Source organism: Aquarana catesbeiana, linkage group LG06, assembly GCF_042186555.1.
Source record: "Aquarana catesbeiana isolate 2022-GZ linkage group LG06, ASM4218655v1, whole genome shotgun sequence".
Taxonomy (NCBI): Eukaryota; Metazoa; Chordata; class Amphibia; order Anura; family Ranidae; genus Aquarana; species Aquarana catesbeiana.
Genome location: NC_133329.1, coordinates 66,479,481 through 66,506,789, shown reverse-complemented (window position 1 = coordinate 66,506,789; position 27,309 = coordinate 66,479,481). Strand labels below are relative to the sequence as shown.

Below are 27,309 nucleotides of genomic sequence, written 5' to 3'. Positions count from 1 at the left end.
CAAACTCCTCTACAATGCTGAATGTGTGCTCTTTTCTACTCCAATGAGCTGCAATGTCAGTCATTCCCGACCACAACTCATGTAAACATTAAAGTGATACTAAAGGATCATTTTTTATTTTTTTAAAATAACAAACATGTCATACTTACCTCCACTGTGCAGCTCGTTTTGCACAGAGTGGCCCCGAACATCCATTTCTGGGGTCTCTCGGTGGCTCTTGTGGCTCCTCCCCACATTAGATAACCCCCTAGGAGAAGCACTCTCCCGAGGGGATTACCTTGCGGGCGCGTTCCCAAGTCCAGCATTCGGAGTCCATAGAGGCCGAATGCAGGACTCGGTCGGCCCCGCCCTCCCGACGCCCGTGTCATTGGATTTGATTGACAGCAGCGGGAGCCTATGGCTGCGCTGCTATCAATCTATCAAATCAAGAGACGGGAACCCGTGGAGAGAGGGACGACGGGGACTTGCCAATGGAAAATCAGGGCTCAGGTAAGTAAAACGGGGGGCTGGGGGGCCGGTGACTGCAGGGGTTCTTTTTTACCTTAATGCATAGAATGCATTAAGGTGAAAAAACACGAGCCTTTACAACCCCTTTAAGACATGTTGTGTGGTGGGAATAAGCCACAGTTCACTGGAGTAAGAAAAAAAAAATATGCAAGTTTGGTATTGAGCTAGAGATTATTTTAGAGGATACATGTGCTCATCTCTAGTCTAACCCTGACCTGGAAAGAGTCTTTACAAGTGGTCTGCTGCTCTTTCTTCTTCTGTGTGAACTCATGTAGAAAATCTAATGCCCCGTACACATGGTCGGACATTGATCGGACATTCCGACAACAAAATCCATGAATTTTTTCCGACGGATGTTGGCTTAAACTTGTCTTGCATACACACGGTCACACAAAGTTGTCAGAAAATCCGATCGTTCTAAACGCAGTGACGTAAAACATGTACGTCGGGACTATAAACGGGGCAGTAGCCAATAGCTTTCGTCTCTTAATTTATTCTGAGCATGCGTGGAACTTTGTGCATCGGATTTGTGTACACACGATCGGAATTTAACCGATCGGATTTTATAGCCTGCTCTCAAACTTTGTGTGTCGGAAATTCCGATGGAAAAAGTCAGATGGAGCCCACACACGATCGGAATTTCCGACAACACAATCCTATCACACTTTTTCCTTCGGAAAATCCGACCGTGTGTACAGGGCATAAGAAAATGGAAATCCTGACTTGATGACATTTGCTAAGGCGCTGTGTATCAGAAACAACTGCCATATTTTTATTTAGTTTTTTTTTCAAAAAATAGTTTCCACATTTTTTTTTTTTAGAAACATAGGAAAGTGACGGCAGAAAAAAGACTTTGTAGTCTATCGTGTCTGCCTGTCTTTTTTTTTTTCTTTTGTAGTAGTATTTGAGTATAGATCTATGTTTGTCCGAAGCATGTTCAAAGCCATTTACAATTGACTGTCTCACTAGCTCTGCTAGTAGTTTATTCCAAGCGTCTACCCTTTCAGTAAAATGATACTTTCTGGAATTCGCTTTGAACTTTCCTCCAGTTAGTTCGAGGTCATGTCCCCATGTTCTTGATTTTGATTTTCATATTGAAAAAACTGCCCTCCTGAACCTTATTCACCCCCTTGATGTCTTTAACCACTTACCCACTAGATCAGTGTTACCTTTGGAATATTTTGTCTATAGCTGTAATTAACTACTTGACCACTGGGCACTTAATCCCCCTTCCTAACCAGACCAATTTTCAGCTTTCAGTGCTCTCACACTTTGAATGACAATTAATCAGTCATGCAACACTGTATCCATATGAAATTTTTGTCCTTTTTTTCACACAAATAGAGCTTTCTTTTGGTGGTATTTAATCACTGCTGGGTTTTTTATTTTTTGCGCTATAAATCAAAAAATACTAAAAATTCGGTAAAAAAAAAAAAAAATTCTTTGTTTCTGTTAAAATTTATTGCAGAGTATTGGCCAGTATTGGCGAGTATTGCCAGAGTATTGGCGAGCATTGCCAGAGTATTGGCAGAGTATTGCATAGTATTGCATAGTATTGCAGAGTATGGGCACTGAGCAGCGCTGTGGGCTGGATCTGTAGTGCCCACAGTGCTGCAAACAATCTCTCCCTCTCTGCTCTCACACTGTACCGATCGGTACAGAGAGGGGAGGGAGGAACCGGCGTCATGACATGACGCCAGTTTGTTTACAAGTGATGCTCCATCATTTGACGGAGTGATCACATGGTAAACGGCCGCTATCAGCAGCCATTTTCCATGCTCCGTGATGCGCCAGGTCCGGTAACGGATGTTCCTGGGTGCGCGCGGGAGGCGGTTCTGTGAGTATGTCCATGGATGCCCACCCAGAATAAGCCGACTGCGCTGTAGCCGTCTTTCGGCTATGGCCCGGTCGGGATGTGGTTAACCGGTTGCCGACCGCCGCACGACGATGTATGTCGGCAGAATGGCACGGGCAGGCAAAAGGACTTACAGGTACGTCCTTGCCTGCCCGTGGGTGGGGGGTCCGATTGGACCCCCCCGGTGCCTGTGGCGGTCGGATTCAGGTCAGGGGCGATCAAAGGTGAGGGGGAGGCCACTCATTCGTGGCTCCCCCCTCGCGATCGCTCCTGGCCAATGACGGGCTTCCTCGGCTTCTGTAATGTAAACAGAAGCGGAGGAAGTGATGTCACTCTCCTCGAGCCGGTCTTTTCGTTCCGGCACCGAGGAGAGGACATCCAAGTAAGTCTGCACAACACTACACTAACAGTAGAACACGCAGGCACACTTGTCACCCCCCAGTCACCCCCTGATCACCCCCTGTACCCCCTGTCACACTGTCACCAATAGCAGTTTTTTTTTTCTGATTATTGCATTTTTGTCAGTTTGTGACAGTTATAAGTGTTAGGGCAGTTAGGGTTAGCCCCTTTTAGGTCTGGGGTACCCCCCTTTAGGTCTAGGGTACCCCCCTAACCCCCCCTAATAAAGTTTTAACCCCGTGATCACCCCCCATCGCCAGTGTCACTAAGCGATCGTTTTTCTGATCGCTGTATTAGTGACACAGGTGACGCTAGTTAGGGAGGTAAGTATATAGGTTCGCCGTCAGTGTTTTATAGCGACAGGGACCCCTATATAGTACCTACTAAAGGTTTTAACCCCCTGATTGCCCCCTAGTTAACCCTTTCACCAGTGATCACCATATAATTGTTTACGGGTGACGCTGGTTAGTTTGTTTATTATAGTTTATTATAGTTTATTATAGTTTTAGGGCACCCGCCGTTTATTACCTTATAAAGGTTTAACCCCCTGATCGCCCAGCGGTGATATAAGTTACGCTTTTAGGGTCAGATAAGGTCTGCGTCACCCCAGGCAGCGTCAGGTTAGTTTCAGTACCGCTAACACCCACGCACGCAGCATACACCTCCCTTAGTGGTATAGTATCTGAACGGATTGATATCTGATCCGATCAGATCTGTACTCCCCAGCAGTTTAGGGTCCCCCAAAAAAACGCAGTGTTAGCGGGATCAGCCCAGATACCTGCTAGCACCTGCGTTTTGCCCCTCGGCCCAGCCCAGCCCACCCAAGTGCAGTATCGATCGATAACTGTCACTTACAAAACACTAAGCGCATAACTGCAGCGTTCGCAGAGTCAGGCCTGATCCCTGCGATCGCTAACAGTTTTTTGGTAGCGTTTTGATACAGTTTCTGACAGTCAGGAGCTTTTTTGCCTGTGAGTCTCACTAGTGTACCCCTAAATTTAGAGCCCAAAATGGCAAATCGAAGGTACACTAGTGAAGAGGCCTACACGTTTCTGAGTATGACAGATAGTGAAGAGGAAGTCACTCATCTGTCAGATTCAGGTTCAGAATACGAACCTGTAGAGGACAGCGGCTCCATGACAGATAGCTCTGACGACGGAGTTGTGGTCCCTGCTAGGGTCAGGCGTACCAGACCCCAATCTTCTTCTGTCCTTGAAGTGCAAGAACCGCAGGGCTCTCGTATGGAGCAGAGAAGTACTAGTGCCGCTATTCCTTCTGGTGAACTGGCAAGCACCAGCGGCCTAGTACACCCTGGTCATACATCCAGCACTGCAGTATCACGTGGTGACGTGGCGAGTCCCATAAGTGCAGTTCAAGCTGGCGAGGTGGCAAGCACTAGTAGTGTACCGCTGCCACCAAGAAGACGAACACAGGCCCGTCGTGCCCATAGTCCCCTTCCTGCTGCATTCGCCAATCCGAATTGGGTACCCACCACTTCTGCAGCACCCGTACTTCCCCCTTTCACTGGCCAACCCGGAATTCAGGTGAAAACAGTTGACTTTACGCCACTGGATTTTTATTCACTGTTTTTCACCGAAGATCTCTATAGATCTATTGTGGACCAAAGCAATTTATACGCTGGTCAACAAATCACCGCTAATCCCCAGTCCTCCCTTGCCAGAGATTGGAGACCAATTACAGTTTCCGAATTTAAGCTCTTTCTGGGCCTTTCCCTCAACATAAATAAAAAGAGTGAGTTGCGGTCATATTGGTCCACTGACCCAATTTACCATATGCCCGTGTTCTCTGCTTCCATGGCCAGGGCACGATACGAGCAGATTTTGCGGTTCATGCACTTCAACAACAATGAACTCTGTCGTCCTTGTGGAGACCCTGAATACGATCGGCTCTACAAAATTCGGCCCCTCGTAAACCACTTCAACCAACGTTATGCAGACTTGTTTACTCCCCATCAAGTTGTCTGCGTTGATGAGTCCCTGATTACATTTTCTGGCCGCTTATCATTCAAACAGTACCTTCCCAGCAAGCGTGCCAGATACAGGGTCAAGATATATAAGCTCTGTGACAGGGCCACAGGCTATACATGTAGTTTTATGGTTTACGAGGGAAAAGATAGTCACGTAGAGCCGACAAACTGCCCTGACTACATAGGAAGCGCTGGCAAGATAGTGTGGGACTTGGTGTCACCCTTATTCGGAAAGGGGTACCACTTATATGTGGACAATTATTACACGAGTGTGCCACTTTTTAGTCACCTTTTTGATCATCAAATTGGAGCATGTGGCACCATGCGACCTAATCGCCGGGGCTTTCCCCAGCGGCTTGCAGATTCCCATCTTAGGCTGGGGGAGAGAGCCTGCTTGCAGTGTAATAATTTGCTCGCTATGAAGTGGAGGGATAATAAGAATGTTTTCGTTCTTACCTCCCTTCATGCAGACACGACGGTCCAAATTACTACGGCGACTGGTGTTGTGGAGAAACCCCTCTGTGTCCACGAATATAACCAAAATATGGGAGGGGTGGACCTCAACGACCAGTTGTTGGCGCTGTACCTAATTGCCCGTAGGGCCAGACGCTGGTACAAAAAAGTGTCTGTTTATTTATTTCAATTGGCTTTGCTGAACACTTATGTGCTATACAGAGCTTCAGGACAGACTGGATCCTTCCTTACATTCCAGGAAGAGATCGTCAGAGCCCTTCTGTTTCCAGACGGTGCTCCACCTCACCATCCCCAACCAAATGCAGTAAGCCGGCTGCATGAGAGGCATTTTCAATATGTCCTCCCGAGTACCCCTACCCAACGAGCCCCCCAAAGATAATGTCGTGTCTGCAGAAAGCGCAGATTTAGGCGTGACACCCGCTATTATTGTCCCTCCTGCCCTGGCAATCCTGGTCTTTGCATTGGTGAATGTTTTGAGCACTACTATACACTAGTTGAGTTTTAGCGTAGGGTACAGCATTGCACAGACTAGGACACACTTTCACAGGGTCTCCCAAGATGCCATCGCATTTTGAGAGACCCAAACCTGGAACCATTACAGTTATAAAAAAAATGTAAAAAAAAAAAAAGTAAAAAAAAAAAATTACACAAAAAAATATAAAATAAAAAAACAAAAATAGTTGTCGTTTTATTGTTCTGCTGTTTTTTACTGTATTCTATTCTGCAATGTTTTATTGTTATGTTTTATCATGTTTGCTTTTCAGGTATGTAATTTTTTTATAGTTTACTGTGTTTTAACCATTTTTTCGTTTTCAAGTACGCCATTCAGTTGCAGCGCGGATTTATTTATCTTGGCAGCAACAGCGTTTGCTCCCACGATACATAAAGCCGTGACTCCAGCGCTGTCGGAGGTGATTTCACCACCACAGTTACATACTTCAGCATATATGCCGAAGCATGGGGACAGCAGAGGGCGGAGGAGCGATTTGCTCCTGCCTTTTGCGGGAGGATGCCCCCATGCTTCGGCATATATAAACGGTGCATGTATGCCCATCATTAGAAGTGGGTGGATGAAGGGAGGTATTCTAATGGTGGGCATACCCACCCACAGGCTGCATGAAAAAAAGTTTACAATATATGCCCAACAAGGACCAGCAACGTACTGGTATGTTGCTGGACTTTGAGTGGTTATACCAGAATGATGCCGGCAGGTTTAGGTATCATCTTGGCATCATTCTTTTCAGCCAGTGGTCGGCTTTCATGTAAAAGCAATCCTAGCGGCTAATTAGCCTCTAGACTGCTTTTACAAGCAGTGGGAGGGAATGACCCCCCCCCCCCACCGTCTTCCATGTTTTTCTCTGGCTCTCCTGTCCCAACAGGGAACCTGAGAATGCAGCCGGTGATTCAGCCAGCTGACCATAGAGCTGATCAGAGACCAGAGTGGCTCCAAACATCTCTATGGCCTAAGAAACCAGAAGCTACGAGCATTTCATGACTTAGATTTTGCCGGATGTAAACAACGCCATTGGGAAATTGGAAAAGCATTTTATCACACCGATCTTGGTGTGGTCAGATGCTTTGAGAGCAGAGGAGAGATCTAGGGTCTATAAGACCCCAATTTTTTCAAAAAAGAGTACCTGTCACTACCTATTGCTATCATAGGGGATATTTACATTCCCTGAGATAACAATAAAAATGATTTAAAAAAATAAAAATGAAAGGAACAGTTTAAAAATAAGATAAAAAAGCAAAAAAATAATAAAGAAAAAAAAAAAAAAAAAAAAAAAAAAGCACCCCTGTCGCCCCCTGCTCTCACGCAAAGGCGAACGTGAGGCGTCGGTCTGGCGTCAAATGTAAACAGCAATTGCACCATGCATGTGAGGTATCACCATGAAGGTCAGATCGAGGGCAGTAATTTTAGCAGTAGACCTCCTCTGTAAATCTAAAGTGGTAACCTATAAAGGCTTTTAAAAATGTATTTAGTTTGTCGCCACTTCACGTTTGTGCCCAATTTTAAAGCATGTCATGTTTGGTATCCATGTACTCGGCCTAAGATCATCTTTTTTATTACATCAAACATTTGGGCAATATAGTGTGTTTTAGTGCATTAAAATTTAAAAAAGTGTGTTTTTTCCCCAAAAAAATGCGTTTGAAAAATCGCTGCGCAAATACTGTGTGAAAAAAAAAAATGAAACACCCACCATTTTAATCTGTAGGGCATTTACTTTAAAAAAAATATATAATGTTTGGGGGTTCAAAGTAATTTTCTTGCAAAAAAAAATAATTTTTTTTATGTAAACAAAAAGTGTCAGAAAGGGCTTCGTCTTCAAGTGGTTAGAAGAGTGGGTGATGTGTGACATAAGCTTATAAATGTTGTGCATAAAATGCCAGGACAGTTCAAAACCCCCCCAAATGACCCCATTTTGGAAAGTAGACACCCCAAGCTATTTGCTGAGAGTCATGTCGAGTCCATGGAATATTTTATATTGTGACACAAGTTGCGGGAAAAAGACAAATTTTTTTTTTTTTTTTTGCACAAAGTTGTCACTTAATGATATATTGCTCAAACATGCCATGGGAATATGTGAAATTACACCCCAAAATACATTCTGCTGCTTCTCCTGAGTACGGAGATACCACATGTGTGAGACTTTTTGGGAACCTAGCCACGTACGGGACCCCGAAAACCAAGCACCGCCTTCAGGCTTTCTAAGGGCGTAAATTTTTGATTTCACTCTTTACTGCCTATCACAGTTTCGGAGGCCATGGAATGCCCAGGTAGCACAAAACCCCCCCAAATGACCCCATTTTGGAAAATAGACACCCAAAGCTATTTGCTGAGAGGTATAGTGAGTATATGTACTTTCATTCTAGCACCTCAAGAAATGACATAGGCAGTCATAAACTAAAAGCTGTGTAAATTCCAGAAAATGTACCCTAGTTTGTAGACGCTATAACTTTTGCGCAAACCAATAAATATACCCTTATTGACATTATTTTTTACCAAAGACATGTGGCCGAATAAATTTTGGCCTAAATGTATGACTAAAATTGAGTTTATTGGATTTTTTTATAACAAAAAGTAGAAAATATCATTTTTTTTTCAAAATTTTCGGTCTTTTTCCGTTTATAGCGCAAAAAATAAAAGGCAGAGGTGATCAAATACCATCAAAAGAAAGCTCTATTTGTGGGAAGAAAAGGACGCAAATTTCGTTTGGGTACAGCATTGCATGACCGCGCAATTAGCAGTTAAAGCGACGCAGTGCCGAATTGTAAAAAGTGCTCTGGTCAGGAAGGGGGTAAATCCTTCCGGGGCTGAAGTGGTTAAAGAGGAACTGCAGTCTGCTCACATACTCTGTAATTAAAACATTTTTGCCATTCTGAAGCTTCCCTCCAACCACTTTTCATATTATTTTATATATACAGTGATTCTGTACTTGCCAAATATGTTGTAGAAATCTCCCTCCACTGAGTCTGGCTGCATCCAACTGTGGGCAGCTGAAGCTGCTGCCTGTTCACTTCCTGGATTTACACAGACACACAGAGGCACACCTCCAGCTCTGCAGCTCTCATTGGCCCTCTTATGACTGCTCCCCCCTCCCTCCCTAGAGTGAGAGAGAGCTGTACATGATGTCATGAGCCTAGGCTAATGACCAGACAAGAAAGAGGAAGTGGGCTGTATAAGGTATTTATTTACTGGCAGAAAAAAAAATTTTACTTTCCAAACTTAAAACAACAACAAGAGCAGAAGATTTAATAGATGGAAATTTGAAAAAATTACTGAAGGTCCACTTTAAAGGTTTCAGTCATGTCTCCCCTTTCCCTTCTTTCCTCCAGACTGTACATATTAAGTTTCTGAAGTCTCTCCTGATATGTTTTATCCCACAAACCTTCCACCATTTTTGTTACCCATTTCTGGACTCGTTCTATCTTATCAATATCTTTTTGTAAGTGAGGTTTCCAGAACTGTAATTCTTTTTCACTAGGTGCATTATTTTACATTTAGAAATATTGAACTGCAGTCTCCACTGCTTTGACCAACCTTCCGGCAATGCCAAATCATGTTCCATGTTACAGACACCTCCAGGGATATCAACCTTAGTACACACCTTTGTCTCATCAGCAAAAAGACATACCTTGCCCAACAAAACTTTAGTTATATCACTTACAGTGCCTTGAAAAAGTATTCATACCAATTGAAATTTTCCACATTTTCCCATGTTACAACCAAAAACGTAAATGTATTTTATCGGGATTTTATGTGATAGACCAACACAAAGTGGCAAATAATTGTGAAGAGGAAGGAAAATGATGGTTTTCAAATATTTTTACAAATATGTGAAAAGTGTGGGGGGTACATTTGTATAGCGCCCCCCTGAGTCAATACTTTGTAGAACCTCCTTTCTCTGCAATTACAGCTGCAAGTCTTTTTGGGGATGTCTCTACCAGCTTTGTACATCTAGAGAGTGACATTTTTGCCCATTTTTCTTTGCAAAATATCTCAAGCTTTGTCAGATTGGATGGAGAGCGTCTGTGAACAGCAATTTTCAAGTCTTGCCACAGATTCTCAATTGGATTTAGGTCTGGACTTTGACTGGGCCATTCTATCACATAAATATGCTTTGATTTAAACCATTCCATTGTAGCTCTGGCTGTATATTTAGGGTCGTTGTCCTGCTGGAAGGTGAACCTCCGCCCCAGTCTCAAGTCTTTTGCAGACTCTAATGCCACGTACACACAATCACAAATTTGGCCAGCAGAAGACCAATGAGAGCTTTTGGTCGGAAAATGCGACCGTGTGTATGCTCCATCGGACTTTTGCTGGCCAAATTCCAGCCAGCAAAAGATTGAGAGCATGTTCTCAATTTTTTGGTCAGAAAAAGTTCCTATCCGAGAATGCGATCTTCTGTAGCAATTCCGACGTGCAAAATTTCTACGCATGCTCGGAAACAATTCGACGCATGCTCGGAAGCATTGAACTTCATTTTCTCGGCTCGTCATAATGTTGTACGTCGCCGCGTTCTTGCCGGTCGAAAGTTCAGTGATCTTTTGTGTGACCGTGTGTATGCAAGCCAAGCTTGAGCGGAATTCTGTCGGAAAAACCATCCAAGATTTTTCTGACGGAAAATCCACCCGTGTGTAAGCGGCATAACAGGTTTTCTTCTAAGATTGCCCTGTATTTGGCTCCATCCATTTTCCCATCAACTCTGACCACCTTCTCTGTCCCTGGTGAAGAAAAGCATCCCCACAACATGATGCTGCCACCACCATGTTTCACAGTGTGGATGGTGTGTTCAGGGTGATGTGCAGTGTTCCCTTCCGCCACACATAGCGTTTTGCTTTTAGGACAAAGAGTTCAATTTTGATCTCATCTGACTGGAACACCTTCTTCCACATGTTTGCTGTGTTCCCCACATGGCTTCTTGCAAATTGCAAACAGGACTTCTTATGGCTTTCTTTCAACAATGGCTTTCTTCTTGCCACTCTTCCATAAAGACCAGATTTGTGGAGTGCACAACTAATAGTTGTCCTGTGGACAGATTCTCCCACCTGAGCTGTGGATCTCTGCAGCTCCTCCAGAGTTACCATGGGGCTCTTGGCTGCTTCTCTGATGAATGCTCTCCTTGCCCGGCCGGTCAGTTTAGGTGGACGGCCATGTCTTGGTAGGTTTGCAGTTGTACCATACTCTTTCCATTTTCGGATGATGGATTGAACAGAGCTCCGTGAGATGTTCAAAGTTTGGGATATTTTTTTTGTATAGCCTAACCCCGTTTTAAACTTCTCCACAACGTTATCCGTGACCTGTCTGGTGTGTTCCTTGGCCTTCATGATGCTGTTTGTTCACCAAGGTTCTCTAACAAACTTCTGAGGGCTTCACAGAAAAGCTGTATTTATACAGAGATTAAATTACACTCAGGTGGACTCTATTTACTAATTCAGTGACTTCTAAACGCAATTGGTTACACTATATTTTAGTTAGGGGTATCAGAGTAAAGGGGGCTGAATACAAATGCACGCCACGCTTTCCAGATATTGATTTCTAAAAAATTGGTAAAACCATTTATCATTTTCCTTCCACTTCACAATTATGTGCCACTTTGTGTTGGTCTATCACATAAAATCCCAATAAAATACATTTACGTTTTTGGTTGTAACATGACAAAATGTGGAAAATTTCAAGGGGTATGAATACTTTTTCAAGGCACTGTATATATAGTTTAAATGGAACAGGGCCCAGCACAGAACCTTGTGGTACACCACTAGTGACCGGTCTCTGTTCTGAGTGAACCCTATTTACAACCACACTCTGGTATCTATTCTTTAGCCTCTTGCATTCCACTGAACCACCCAAGGGTTTAGCTTGTAACCAAAGTCCTAGCTTGTACAACTTTTGCATTAGATCATTATATGTAACTGTATCAGATGCCTTGCTGAAATCCACAGCACCACCCTGGTCCAAACATTGGTAATATAGTCAAATCTTTGTTTTCATCCTCTATGCATCACTATGCTGCTGATTTCCTTCAGCCCGTTTTCACCACTTTCAGTTTGCACCAGGTTAAGCTGCACATTATTGTCCTAGACCAGTGTTTCTCAACCTTTTTACTGTGAAGGAATCCTTTTGAAAAGTTTAAAATCATGAGAGCCCAAACATTTTCAGATCTACAGCTCACAGAACATTGGATCTAATCAGCGAGCTGTAGCTATAACAAAAATGATTGTAGAAATAGCATTAAATAATAGAATAAATATTAGAACTCACCCAACACTAACATTATGGTGTGACCAGGGCACATAAAATGCAATTGTTTTCTTTATGTCATTGATAGAAAATGGTGCAGATTTGAAATGCATTGAATACTTTTGTACTGATTACTCCATGTGCAGAGACATGCATTTTCCTAACGTAGGTCTCTGCGAGGACCTTTCTATGTGCCCTGTTCACACCACAATGTTGGTGTCCTTTGAGTATTTTCCTCTACAGAAAAATGCATACATGTTGCATATTTCTGTGCAGAAAAAATACGCACATGATACCAATAAATGCGTATTTACAGCGAGTACTGTCAATGCACATTGATACCTGGTGCCTCCTCTACAGTATAGTTCCAGCCAGCGGCGTAACTAAAACCGATGCAAGAAATCATGAAGGGCCCCCCTGACCCCTGGACAGCGCTTTTCCTAGGGGGATGTCTGATAAGAGGAGGAGCTGCGAGAGCCGCCGAAGGACCCCAGAGGTCGGTGTTCAGGGCCACTCTGTGCAAAACTAACTGCACAATGAAGGTATGACATGTTTGTTATTTAAAAAAAAAAACCTTTACAATCACTTTAAGGGGTTAAAACAGGTGGTCAGGAGGCAACATATTGCCTCTTTAACGGCTGTCAAATGCCTCTGAAAAGTGATCTGAGCATGGATCGCTTTTCAGAGGAACAGCATTTTGTTGCTGGTACTTTGAACGAGCAAGAAAAAAAAAATCAGTCCTGATTGTACACATATAGGGTGTCAGGATTATTATTATTATTATTATTCAGGATTTATATAGCGCCAACAGTTTACGCAGCGCTTTACAATATAAAAGGGAGACAATACAGTTATAATACAATAGGATTAAGAGGGCCCTGCTCAGAAGAGCTTACAATCTAATAGGGTGGGAACGTGCATACATAAAATGTGCATACATATATTGAAACAGTGGCGGCTGGTGCTCAAAATTTTTTTGGGGGCGCAAACATTTTTTGAAAAAAAATCATCAAATGCAGCCACTGTGCCCATCAATTGCAGCCACTTAAATGCTGCCAGTGTGCCATCAAACGCAGCCACTGTGCCCATCAAATGCTGCCACTGTGCCACTTAAATGCTGCCAGTGTGCCATCAAACGCAGCCACTGTGCCGTTAATTGCAACCACTGTGCCAAACGCTGCCACTATGCCCAAACGCTGCCAGTGTGCCCATCAAATGCTGCCAGTGTGCCCATCAAATGCTGCCACTGTGCCATCAAACACTGCCAGTGTGCCCATTAAATGCTGCCAGTGTTCCATCAAACGCTGCCACTGTGCCCATCAAATGCTGCCACTATGCCCATCAAATGCTGCCAGTGTTCCCTTGAATGCCCCCAGTGTGACCCCCGATCGCTCATCGGCACTTACCCTGTCTTGGTGGGGCAGCGGGTGACTGGGACGAGTGGGGTCCTCCATGCGTCTCCTGCTGTCCACATCTCCTTGTCCAATAGCGGCACCTGTCGTTTCAGCCAATCAGGTGACGGGTAACAGACCCGAGCACTGATTGGTGGAGAGGCAGTTTAGTGTTAGGAAAGCGAATAGTCATTCACTTTTCTAACACAGCTGAGTGGCCTGTGAGGTCACCTTTTTTGATGCCTATTAGAGCCTATGGCTCTAATCCGGTGCTTCAAAAACACCCCCCGCCGCTGTAATTCAGGTTCCCTGCTCCCAAAAAGGGGATGGGTGCCTGAATAGGGGGTAGCAGCGGCGGCCATAGATAGATTCATGCAATGCATGAATCTATCTATTGGTGATAGAGGGGTGGCTGGAGAGAGGGGGCGGCGCCCGTGTGCCCTTAATGCACGGGCCGCCACTGCATCTAAAAACACACACACACACACACACACACACACACATAGATAAACACACACATAATATACACACACATATACTGTATATACACACACAAACACATATATAAATACACACAAACACATGCATACACATACATGAACACACATATAAACACACATATACAGGAAGCCTTTTAAAAAACGGCAGTGCTTTACCTCACCTCTTCCTGCCGGGTACTGCACTGTAGGGGGAGACAAAGAGCACAGCACACACTGCTTTCACTTTAGAACAGTGTGACAAGCTCCCTGCACAGTGCCGATTACAGTTCGGCCGACGATCGGGGAGATCGATCACAGCAGCTCCTCCTATCAAGATGAACAGGGGGGCCCTCAAGGGCCCCCTGCAGCATGGGGCCCAGTCGCCATGGCGACCTCAGCGACCCCTATACTTCCGCCACTGGTTCCAGCTCCTGTGAACTCAGAGGGTGGTGCCAGGAGGAGTGCTGAGAGTGGGAGCACATGGCAGAAGGTTGCAAGAGGCAAAATCCTGTGTACAATAGTGGCTCAATGCAGACTGCAGAGGGGGAGAAAAGAGTGGGAGCACACAGCTAGATCAGGCTGAATGTAGCAGGGGAGATCATAATAGCATTATGTACAATAATGGCATAACATGAAGCTATTATAATCTCACCTCCTGCTACTTTCAGCCTGGTCCAGCTGTGCGCTCCTGTTCTCTGCAGCCTGCATTCAATGCTGTTATTATCACCTTCTGATCCAGTCACTTGTTCCCACTCTATGCTCCCCGCCTCCATAGACTTCATCCTTGACTCCCTTATGGCTTCCACTCTGTGCTCCTTGCCTCCATAGTCTTTAATCAAGGCTCGCTTCATGGTTCTCACTCTATGCTCCCCGCCTCCAGAGACTTCATCCCTGACTCCCTTATGGCTTCCACTCTGTGCTCCCCACCTCAATAGTCTTCAATCAAGGCTCGCTTCATGGTTCTCACTCTATGCTCCCCGCCTCCAGAGACTTCATCCTTGACTCCCTTATGGCTTCCACTCTGTGCTCCTTGCCTCCATAGTCTTTAATCAAGGCTCGCTTCATGGTTCCCACTCTATGCTCCCCGCCTCCATAGTCTTCCTTCTTGGCTCCCTTCCCTGCTTCCACTCTGTGCTCCCCTCCTCCATAGTCTTTATTCTCGGCTCATTTCCTGGCTTCCACTCTGTGCTCCCTACCTTCATAGTCTTCATTCACAGCTGCCTTCACGGCTCCCCACCTCCAAAGTCTTCATTCTCGGCTCCCTTCATGGCTTCCACTCTGTGCTCCCTGCTTCATAGTCTTTACTCAAGGCTCCCTACATGGCTCGCACTCTGTGTTCCCCACCTCCATAGTCTTCATTCTCAGCTCCCTTCATGGCTCCCACTCTGTGCTCCCAACCTCCATAGGTTTTAGTCTCAGCTCCCACTCTGGGCTCCCCACCTCCATGGTCTAAATTTAGATTCCCACTCTCTGCATTCTTCCCGGCTCTACCCTCTGAGTTCTCTAAGCTGGAACTAAAGAAAAGGCATCAAGTATCAATGCGCGCTGACAGTATTCACTGTTAGCATGCATTGGGAACACTGGACACAACATTGGGCGGATATAGATCCGCTACAGTGTTGAATCACAGTGGAATCCCTGGGGACTTCTGGCAGAACCCCAATTGAGAAAGACTGCCCTAGACCATCTTTATGATACCGTAGTTGTAACGATATCACGTACTGGACATGAAACACTGTAGCTAGTTGCCATGTTGTTTGGAACCTTAGGGCAGGCATGACAGCTTGGCTAACCATGCAAAATCTGAACTCCCTCCCTCCTCCCTTGTGTTAGGAATTCATAGCTTTAAATTTCAAGGAAAGGTTATCTCAACAGAGAAAGCAGAACCAGTCTAGGTCAGTAAAAACAGCTCATGTTGGCCTGGCAGGATGTTCAGGCCTGTTGTGAAACTGTCACCCTCAATTCAGAGACCCAGCAGATACCGGTCGTAAATACCTGAATGCACATAAAGCTTAAAACAGTGGCATAAGTATGACATTTCAGCAGGTTTTATAACTTCTAAAGTAATAATAGCACAGCCATAATATGGACATATTTAGTTTCCTCAGATAATTTGTAACATTTCAAGTCCAGACACCCCTATGTCAGGTCATATGGGAAACCACTGGTACCACTTATTCCTCCTAGATAGACTGGACAGCATGTTTATATTTGTTTTGAAGGAATTCTAATGCTGAACAATAATATGGATATTTGGAGTCTGTAAATACTATAGATGCAGATATTTGAATATGTATCACAAAATCTACCTGGGACGTGGTCATGAGTGTAGACACCTCCCAGCAACCAACCCCTAAACAAGATGACCAGACGATTGGTTACTGGTCGCTGTCAACACCCCCTTTGATCTGACAGAAAAGAGGAGAAGCCAAGACAATGGTCAGTTCTCTTTTTACCATCCAAGAAGGAACATCTGCCAAGTTTGAGAACCGATTGCCTAGCTCATCGATCGAACTCTGATCAACCCTCGGACATTAATTGCAAGTATTCTTCCTTCCCAAATCTACCGTATTTCTTTGCGGCTGTATATTGTCATCTCTTTGAAACATCTTTTCTCTGTTTATTTGCATCAACTTTGACCTTTTCATAATAAACCCCTATGTTGAAAAGTGTTAACCTTGTCTCTAAAACTCTTAATGCAAGCTATAAACGAACCTGTCTCTTAAAAGAGCGCTACTGTTGTAGAGAGAGGCCTCTGAGCAGACCTGTCTGTGGTGGCAGTGTGTGTTGCAGACGCTTATTCTAAAATTATAATTGGTATTGCTAAAATTATGAGTCTCCCCCGGCTCGGCCGTTTAAAACGGAGGTGGTGGCAGTTAAAGTCACAATCGCTCTCAGGCTGCTCGCACCTAGATTGTGGTCCCGAAAGCTGGAAAATCTGTGTGCTGGGCGCAGCTGAGAGTGGCATTGTTACGTAAGTGACAGCGTGGTGTGAGGTTGGCCGGTCCTTCGTCGCAAGTTAGCGAGGAGGGCAAGGATCTGACGCCCACGTTCGTCACAATAGTGACAATGAGTCATGCCTGCTCAATGTCTGTCAGCACGGTTGCTTGTAGCCCCCATTAGGGTAGCATTTGACAGGATGTCAACACATTACAAACAACAGAAAATTTCCCAGCACACTTACCAGCTAGCCTGCAATAAAACCAAATTAGCCCTAACAGTTCATGTTAAAGTGATACCAAACACACACTATTTAGTTTAGATTGTCACTTCTATTTCTGTATATGAATGATGGCACTGTAATTATTTGAATAAAAAAAAAATCTAAGTAGCTTTTTCCTAATCAATATACAGCTGTTACATGACCCAGCTCTTTCCCAGCCTGTCTGCAGGAAAACATAGGCAGGAGGAGCTTCTAGTCCACTGCTGCTGGTCACATGTTCAAAAGAAGAAAAAATAACCTTTGGAACACATAGTAAAAATAAATAATTCATATCAATATACTGTTTTAAATCATCATAATATATATTTGAAATCAAATATTTTTGTAAAATATTTTTTGGCAATAGCATGATGTCACGCCTCTCTAGCCTGTGTCTTAGAATAACAGGGAGGTGAAGCCTACATCGATCTACATATAATACATGTCCCCATTGTGTTTAGCTGGTTAGTGGGCATGGAGGAGGAGAGAGGGAGTGGGCTGTCATTTATCACTGTGTATACGTCCACATCTGTAACTCTATCGTCACATGGGCTGCTCAGATGTGATAGGGAGGAAATGTGTCAGGGAAATAACAATGATGTCCATGGCAGGGCTATTAACAGACATTATCGATGGGTTTCCGCATGTATGTGCGTTAAAATTGCGGTTCGGTACATGCGGGTGCGTGACGAAATGGGACGGTGCGTATAGCGTGACAGACACAGTTCTCTGATGGCCTATAACCCCTTCCCGCTGAGCAACGCAGATGTGTGTACTCGGATTTCGGGGGTTATACCGGGATGATGCCCGCAGCTGCAGGCATCATCCCGGTACCGATTTGTAGAGCGGGCAATCGGCTATCCAAGTATAACAACCAATGCGGCTAAAAGCCACTTGGCTGTTATACCGGAGGAGCGGGAGTGGACGTCCCCCCCTCCCGCCGCCTCCCGCCACTCTTACCATGCCTCCACTGGAAGGCCTGATCACCAATCCGCCGCCTCCGGCGGCTGCTTACAGTCTGGAACGAAGCCGTGAGTGGCTTCGTTCCAGCCTCCTAATTGTAAACGCGGAAGCGACATAATGACGTCACTTCCCGTTTACTCGGCTGCCAATGGTGCCGGTTTTAAAAAAATAGAGTATTCAGAATCACCGAAAATGGCGATCTGAATACTGTGAAGTGCAAAGGAGGGATCGGGGGTCTTTTAGACCCCCGATCTCTCCATAAAGAGTACCTGTCACCACCTATTACTGTCAAAAGGGATGTTTACATTCCTTGTGACAGCAATAAAAGTGATCATTTTTTTTTTTTTTTTAAACACAATTTATAAATATAAAAATAAATAAAATAAATAAGAAAAACATTTTTTTTTAAAGGGCCCCCGTCCCCGCGAGCTTGTGCAACAAAGAAAACGCATACGGAAGTCGCGCCCGCATATGTAAACGGTGTTCAAATCACACATTTGAGGTATCGCCATGATCGTCAGAGCGAGAGCAATAATTCTAGCACTAGACCTCCTCTGCAACTCTAACCTGGTAACCGTAAAAATAATTTAAAGCGTCGCCTATGGAGATTTTTAGGCACCGTATTTTGTCGCCATTCCACGAGTGTGTGCAATTATAAAGCCTGACATGTTTGGTATTTATTTACTTGGCATAACATCTTTCACATTATACAAAAAAATTGGGCTAACTTTACTGTTTGGTTTTTTTAAAATTCAAGAAAGTCTCCCTTTTCCCAAAAAGTTGCGCTTAAAACACCGCTGCACAAATACCGTGTAATAAAAAATACTGCAACAATCACCATTTTATTCTCTAGATTCTCTGCTAAAAAAAATATATATAATGTTTGGGGGCTCTAAGTAATTTTCTAGCAAAAAATACGGATCCGAACTGAAGATTCCTCATTCCATAGTAGATTGCTTGCTGTTCAATATTACTATTGCCTATACAGAAAGTCTCCTAGTTCACAGTATATTTTTCTCCACGTGTCTTTGAATATTGTTTTTAGTTGACAGATCTATACAGTATATTTGTTGGTAAAAACCTAATACAACTCACCTGAGTCCCTTATAGACAGATCCTTATAGCCCAGATTTTCCAGAGTTTCATGTTTCCAGCTCACTCGTACTCTGGATTCTGGATCCTTCAGGAGCTCCCCTGGAATTCTCACCTCACTGCAGACATTATATGTCCCATCAGGAATATCTGTGATTGTCTCTGTGGATGGTAAGGCTTGTTGTGGCTCCCCCACTCCATGTGTCCATCTGATTGTGATATTTCTGGGGTAAAATTTCTCCAGAGTGATCAAATACTTCAACTCCCCAGAGACAATTAGACTTCTTGATATCGGCTCTAACAGCTGAGGCTTGGCTGAAATTAGATACAACAAGAACAGTATGAATAAAATATTTTTGACATGAGAAATGTTATAAATGACAATACAGGCATATGAGTATCTAAGATAAATCCCACATGAGTCTGTTTATAAGACATTCACTATGTGAATGTCTCAACCATTTGCACAGTGGCCACAAATAATCACTGTAATGTAACCCTAATATTTTTATGTGCTAGATGCAATAGCAAAATGCTGCACTCAATCCTCCGGATACAAGGAGTTACAAATAATATTCAGTGGGGGCTGCTCATTATGGGCGCACGCAGGGGCACCGCCCCCCTAATCTACATGGGCGCCAGACACATGGATTCCAATGGGGGTTTTTTAGTTTTTTTTTAACCACTTGAGCCCCGGACCATTATGCTGCCTAAGGACCAGAGGTCTTTTTCCAATTTGGCACTGCGTCGCTTTAACTGCTAATTGCGCGGTCATGCAATGCTGTACCCAAACGAAATTTGCGTCCTTTTCTTCCCACAAATAGAGCTTTCTTTTGATGGTATTTGATCACCTCTGCGGTTTTTATTTTTTGCGCTATAAACGGAAAAAGACCGAAAATTTTGAAAAAAAATGATATTTTCTACTTTTTGTTATAAAAAAAATCCAATAAACTAAATTTTAGTCATACATTTAGGCCAAAATGTATTCGGCCACATGTCTTTGGTAAAAAAAATGTCAATAAGCGTATATTTATTGGTTTGCGCAAAAGTTATAGCGTCTACAAACTAGGGTACATTTTCTGGAATTTACACAGCTTTTAGTTTATGACTGCCTATGTTATTTCTTGAGGTGCTAAAATGGCAGGGCAGTACAAAACCCCCCCAAATGACCCCATTTTGGAAAGTAGACACCCCAAGGAAAATGCTGAGAGGCATGTTGAACCCATTGAATATTTATTTTTTTTGTCCCAAGTGATTGAAAAATGACAAAAAAAAAAATATTTACAAAAAGTCGTCACTAAATGATATATTGCTCACACAGGCCATGTGCCTATGTGGAATTGCACCCCAAAATACATTTAGCTGCTTCTCCTGAGTATGGGGATACCACATGTGTGGGACTTTTTGGGAGCCTAGCCGCGTACGGGGCCCCGAAAACCAATCACCGCCTTCAGGATTTCTAAGGGTGTAAATTTTTGCTTTCACTCTTCACTGCCTATCACAGTTTCGGAGGCCATGGAATGCCCAGGTGGCACAAAACCCCCCAAAATGACCCCATTTTGGAAAGTAGACACCCCAAGCTATTTGCTGAGAGGCATATTGAGTCCATGGAATATTTTATATTTTGACACAAGTTGCGGGAAAGTGACACTTTTTTTTTTTTTTTTTTTTTTTTTTCATAAAGTTGTCACTAAATGATATATTGCTCACACAGGCCATGGGCATATGTGGAATTGCACCCCAAATTACATTTAGCTGCTTCTCCTGAGTATGGGGATACCACATGTGTGGGACTTTTTGGGAGCCTAGCCGCGTACTGGACCCCGAAAACCAATCACTGCCTTCAGGATTTCTAAGGGTGAAAATTTTTGATTTCACTCTTTACTGCCTATCACAGTTTCGGAGGCCATGGAATGCCCAGGTGGCACAAAACCCCCCCAAATGACCCCATTTTGGAAAGTAGACACCCCAAGCTATTTGCTGAAAGGCATGGTGAGTATTTTGCAGCTCTCATTTGTTTTTGAAAATGAAGAAAGACAAGAAAAAACATTTTTTTTTTTCTTTTTTCAATTTTCAAAACTTTGTGACAAAAAGTGAGGTCTGCAAAATACTCACTATACCTCTCAGCAAATAGCTTGGGGTGTCTACTTTCCAAAATGGGGTCATTTGGGGGGGTTTTGTGCCACCTGGGCATTCCATGGCCTCCGAAACTGTGATAGGCAGTGAAGAGTGAAATCAAAAATTCACGCCCTTAGAAAGCCTGAAGGTGGTGCTTGGTTTTCGGGGTCCCGTACGCGGCTAGGCTCCCAAAAAGTCTCACACATGTGGTATCCCCGTACTCAGGAGAAGCAGCAGAATGTATTTTGGGGTGTAATTTCACATATTTCCATGGCATGTTTGAGCAATATATCATTTAGTGACAACTTTGTGCAAAAAAAAAAAAAAAAAATTTGTCTCTTTCCCGCAACTTGTGTCGCAATATAAAATATTCCATGGACTCGACATGCCTCTCAGCAAATAGCTTGGGGTGTCTACTTTCCAAAATGGGGTCATTTGGGGGGGGGGGTTTGAACTGTCCTGGCATTTTATGCACAACATTTAGAAGCTTATGTCACACATCACCCACTCTTCTAACCACTTGAAGACAAAGCCCTTTCTGACACTTATTGTTTACATGAAAAAGTTTTTTTTTTTTGCAAAAAAATTACTTTGAACCCCCAAACATTATATATTTTTTTAAAGCAAATGCCCTACAGATTAAAATGGTGGGTGTTTCATTTTTTTTTTTCACACAGTAATTGCGCAGCGATTTTTCAAACGCATTTTTTGGGGAAAAAACACACTTTTTTTAATTTTAATGCACTAAAACACGCTATATTGCCCAAATGTTTGATGAAATAAAAAAGATGATCTTAGGCCGAGTACATGGATACCAAACATGACATGCTTTAAAATTGCGCACAAACGTGCAGTGGCAACAAAATAAATACATGTTTAAAAGCTTTCAAAAGCCTTTACAGGTTACCACTTTAGATTTACAGAGGAGGTCTACTGGAAAAATTACTGCACTCGATCTGGCCTTCGCGGTGATACCTCACATGCATGGTGCAATTGCTGTTTACGTTTGACGACAGACCGCCGCTTGCGTTCGCCTTAGCGCGAGAGCAGGGGGCGACAGGGGTGTTTTTTTTTTTTTGTTTTTTTTTCTTTATTATTTTTTTGCTTTTTTAATCTTACTTTTAAACTGTTCCTTTCATATTTTTTTTTTTAATCATTTTTATTGTTATCTCGGGGAATGTAAATATCCCCTATGATAGCAATAGGTAGTGACAGGTATACTCTTTTTTGAAAAAATTGTGGTCTATTAGACCCTAGATCTCTCCTCTGCCCTCAAAGCATCTGACCACACCAAGATCGGTGTGATAAAATGCTTCCCCAATTTCCCAATGGCGCTATTTACATCCGGCGAAATCTAAGTCATGAAATACTCGTAGCTTCCGGTTTCTTAGGCCATAGAGATGTTTGGAGCCACTCTGGTCTCTGATCAGCTCTATGGTCAGCTGGCTGAATCACCGGCTGCATTCTCAGGTTCCCTGTTGAGACAGGAGAGCCAGAGAAAAACACGGAAGACGGTGGGGGGGGGGCATTCCCTCCCACGGCTTGTAAAAGCAGTCTAGAGGCTAATTAGCCGCTAGGATTGCTTTTACATGAAAGCCGACCGCTGGCTGAAAAGAATGATACCAAGATGATACCTAAACCTGCAGGCATCATTCTGGTATAACCACTCAAAGTCGTGAATGGCGTACCTGAAGACAAAAAAATGGTTAACAATGGTTAACAATAAAGCACAGTAAAGTGTAAATAATTACACACCTGAAAAACAAACATGATAAAACATAATAACAATAACAATAACAATAACAATAAAACATTGCAGAATAGAATACAGTAAAAAAGAGCAGAACAATAGAGAGAGAGAATAGAGAGAGAGAGAACAATAAAACAACAACTATTTTTTTTTATTTCATATTTTTTTTTTTTTTTACACTTTTTTTGTAACTAACTTTTATAACGGTAACCGGTTCCAGGTTCGGGTCTCTCAAAATGCGATGGCATCTTGGGAGACCCTGTGAAATGGCGCCTAGTCTGTGCAATGCTGTACCCTACGCTAATACTCAACTAGTGAATGGTAGCGTTCAAAACATTCACCAATGCAAAGACCAGGATTGTCAGGACAGGAGGGACAATAATAGCGGGTGTCACGCCTATATCCGCGCTTGCTGCAGACACGACATCTTTTTTGGGGGGTTCGTTGGGTAGGGGTACTCGGGAGGACATAAAAATGCCTCTCATGCAGCCAACTGCATTTGGTTGGGGATGTGAATGGGGGAAGTACGGGCGCTGCAGAAGCGGTGGGTTCCCAATTAGGATTGGCGAATGCAGCAGGAAGGGCACTATGGGCACGACGGGCCTGTGTTTGTCTTTTTGGTGGCAGCGGGACACTACTTGTGCTTGCCACCTCACCAGCTTGAACTGCACTTATGGGACTCGCCACGTCACCACGTGTTACTGCAGTGCTGGTTTGACTACGACCGGGGTGTACTAGGCCGCTGGCGCTTGCCAGTTCACCAAAACGCTACCAAAAAACTGTTAGCGATCGCAGGGATCAGGCCTGACTCTGCGAACGCTGCAGTTATGCGTTTAGTGTTTTGTAAGTGACAGTGATCGATCGATACTGCACTTGGGTGGGCTGGGCCGGGCGGAGGGGCAAAACGCAGGTGCTAGCAGGTATCTGGGCTGATCCCGCTAACACTGCGTTTTTGGGAACCCTAAACTGCTGGTGACGCTAGTATAGATCTGATCGGATCAGATATTGATCCGTTCAGATACTATACCACTAAGGGAGGTGTACGGTGCGTGCGTGGGTGTTAGCGGTACTGGCGCTAACCTGACGCTGCCTGGGGCTGGTGCTTGCCAGTTCACCAAAACGCTACAAAAAAAACTGTTAGCGATCGCAGGGATCAGGCCTGACTCTGTGAACGCTGCAGTTATGCGTTTAGTGTTTTGTAAGTGTCAGTGATCAATCGATACTGCACTTGGGTGGGCTGGGCTGGGCCGGGCGGAGGGGCAAAACGCAGGTGCTAGCAGGTATCTGGGCTGATTCCGCTAACACTGCGTTTTTGGGAACCCTAAACTGCTGGGGACGCTAGTATAGATCTGATCGGATCAGATATTGATCCGTTCAGATACTATACCACTAAGGGAGGCGTATGCTGCGTGCGTGGGTGTTAGCGGTACTGGCGCTAACCTGACGCCTGGGGCTGGTGCTTGCCAGTTCACCAAAATGCTACCAAAAAAACTGTTAGCGATCGCAGGGATCAGGCCTGACTCTGCGAACGCTGCAGTTATGCGTTTAGTGTTTTGTAAGTGACAGTGATCGATCGATACTGCACTTGGGTGGGCTGGGCGGAGGCACAAAACGCAGGTGCTAGCGGGTATCTGGGCTGATCCCGCTAACACTGCGTTTTTGGGAACCCTAAATTGCTGGGGACGCTAGTATAGATCTGATCGGATCAGATATTGATCCGATCAGATACTATACCACTAAGGGAGGCGCATGCTGCGTGCGTGGGTGTTAGCGGTACTGGCGCTAATCTGACGCTGCCTGGGGCGACGCATATTACCGCCGGGCGATCGGGGGGCTAAACCTTTATTCGGTAATAAACGGCGGGTGCCCTGACACTATAAAAAATAAACAAACTAACCAGCGTCAACCGTAACGGTTATACGGTGATCAGTGGTGAAAGGGTTAACTAGGGGGCAATCAAGGGGTTAAAACATTTATTAGATAGTATATGGGGGTCCCTGACGCTATAAAACGCTGACGGCGAACCTAAATATTTACCTCACTAACTAGCGTCACCAGCGACACTAATACAGCGATCAGAAAAATGATCGCTTAGTGACACTGGTGACAGGGGGTGATCAAGGGGTTAAAACTTTATTAGGGGGGGTTAGGGGGGTACCCTAGACCTAAAGGGGGGTAATACTCACTGCCCTAACACTGTAACTGTCACAAACTGACACTATGCAGTAATCAGAAAAAAAAAAAAAAAAAACTGCTGGTGTCAGTTTGTGACAGGGGGGGGGGGGGATCGGGGGGCGATCGGGGGGGGGATCGGGGTGTTTTGTGTGCCTGGCATGTTCTACTGTGTGTGTGTGTGTTGGTGCACTCACATTGATGTCTTCTCTCCTCGGGCCGGAACGGAAATTACCGAGCCGAGGAGAGATGACATCATTTCCTTTGCTGCTGTTTAGCATACAGCAGCAAAGGAATGATTCGATTGGCCGGCGGCGATCGCGAGGGGGGGGCCACGAACGGATGGTCTCCCCCTCACCACCGATCGCCGCTGGACAAAAGACGACCGCCTCGGGCACCGGGGGGGGGTCCGATCGGACCCCCCACCCGCGGAAGGCAAATCACGTACCCTGTACGTGATTTTGCCTGTCCGTGCCACTTTGCCGACGTACATCGGCGTGAGGCGGTCGTCAAGTGGTTAAACACGTGATTAGAGCCAGAGGCTCTAATTGGCTTAAAAAAAGAGTGGGCTCGAGACGCAGAGCACTGCGCCCAGAGCCCTCCCTGTTGTGTGACATTAGCGAAATAATATTCGCTAACGTCTTCCTGTTTCTCCTTCCGGCCAATCAGGAAGTGGGTCCTGAGACACGATTGGCTGGGAGGAGAAGCGATAGCTGGGACATGGAAGAGACAGAGGGGGAAGCCACCATCGCAGCCGTGACCTGCATGGGATACGTGCAGGGCTGGCGCAGGGTCTGGCAGGCCAGAGAGCAAGCGAGCCGACGAACGGGGGGTGGGGGTTGTGGGTATGGTGTGCGGTGGCGGGCTTGAAAATGGGGGGGAGGGTTAGTGTGGGGTGGTGGGCTGGAGCAATGGTAGGGGATGTCTGTGGTCAGGTCTGTATGCTGACCCCGACCGATGGAGCACCAGCTGCCACTGATAATATTTAAATAAAAAAATTGCACAATCTCCTATACAGTTGTGCTCATAAGTTTACATCCCCTGGCAGAATTTATGATTTCTTGGCCATTTTTCTGAGAATATGAATGATGACACAAAAACGTTTCTTTCACTCATGGTTAGTGTTTGGCTGAAGCCATTTATTATAAATCAACTGTGTTTACTCTTTTTAAATCATAATGGCAACAGAAACTACTGAAATGACCCTGATCAAAAGTTTACCTTTAACATGCACACAAGTTGAGACAAAGGGGTTTGAAAGGTTATTAAAGGTAACCATACTCACCTGTGATCTGTTTGCTTGTAATTAGTGTGTGTGTATAAAAGGTCAATGAGTTTCTGGACTCCTGACAGACCCTTGCATTTTTCATCCAGTGCTGCACTGACGTTTCTGGATTCTGAGTCATGGGGAAAGCAAAACAATTGTCAAAGCATCTGCGGGAAAAGGTAGTTGAACTGTATAAAACAGGAAAAAGGATATAAAAAGATATCCAAGGAATTGAGAATGCCCTTTAGCAGTGTTCAAACTCTAAGCAAGAAGTGAGGGGTTCTGTTGAATCCAAACCACGGCCAGGTAGACCAACTAGTGGTTCAGCCACAACTGCCAGGAAAATTGTTTGGGATGCAAAAAAAACCCACAAATAACTTCAGGTGAAATACAGAACTCTCTGAAAACATGTGGTGTGGCTGTTTCAAGATGCACAATAAGGAGGCACTTGAAGAAAGATGGGCTGCATGGTCGAGTCACCAGAAGAAAGTCATTACTACGCAAATGCTACAAAGTATCCCACTTACAATACGCCAAACAGCACAGAGACAAGTCTCAAACCTTCTAGCACAAAGTCATTTGGAGTGATGAGACCAAAGTGTTGCTTTTCGGCCACAACCATAAACGCTACATTTGGAGAGTCAACAAGGCCTATGATGAAAGGTACACCATTCCTACTGTGAAACACAGAGGTGGATCGCTGATGTTTTGGGGATGTGTGAGCTACAAAGGCACAGGAAATTTGGTCAAAATTGATGGCAAGATGAATGCAGTATGTTATCAAAAAATACTGGAGGAACATTTGCATTCATCAGCCAGGAAGCTGCGCATGGGACATACTTGGACATTCCAACATGACAATGATCCAAAACACAAGGCCAAGTCGACCTGTCATTGGCTATAGCAGAATA

General features: G+C 44.4%; 1 protein-coding gene across 2 annotated transcripts in view; it reads right to left on the bottom strand.

Moving 5' to 3' along the window:
* The window catches only part of LOC141148573 (uncharacterized), a 153,153-nt gene that overhangs the window by 29,759 nt on the left and 96,085 nt on the right, over positions 1 to 27,309 (bottom strand). For both annotated transcript variants that reach the window (XM_073636135.1, XM_073636134.1), the window contains exon 6: positions 19,095 to 19,406. In XM_073636135.1, coding sequence (XP_073492236.1) covers positions 19,095 to 19,406 — 312 coding nt within the window. The remainder of the gene's footprint in view (positions 1 to 19,094; positions 19,407 to 27,309) is intronic.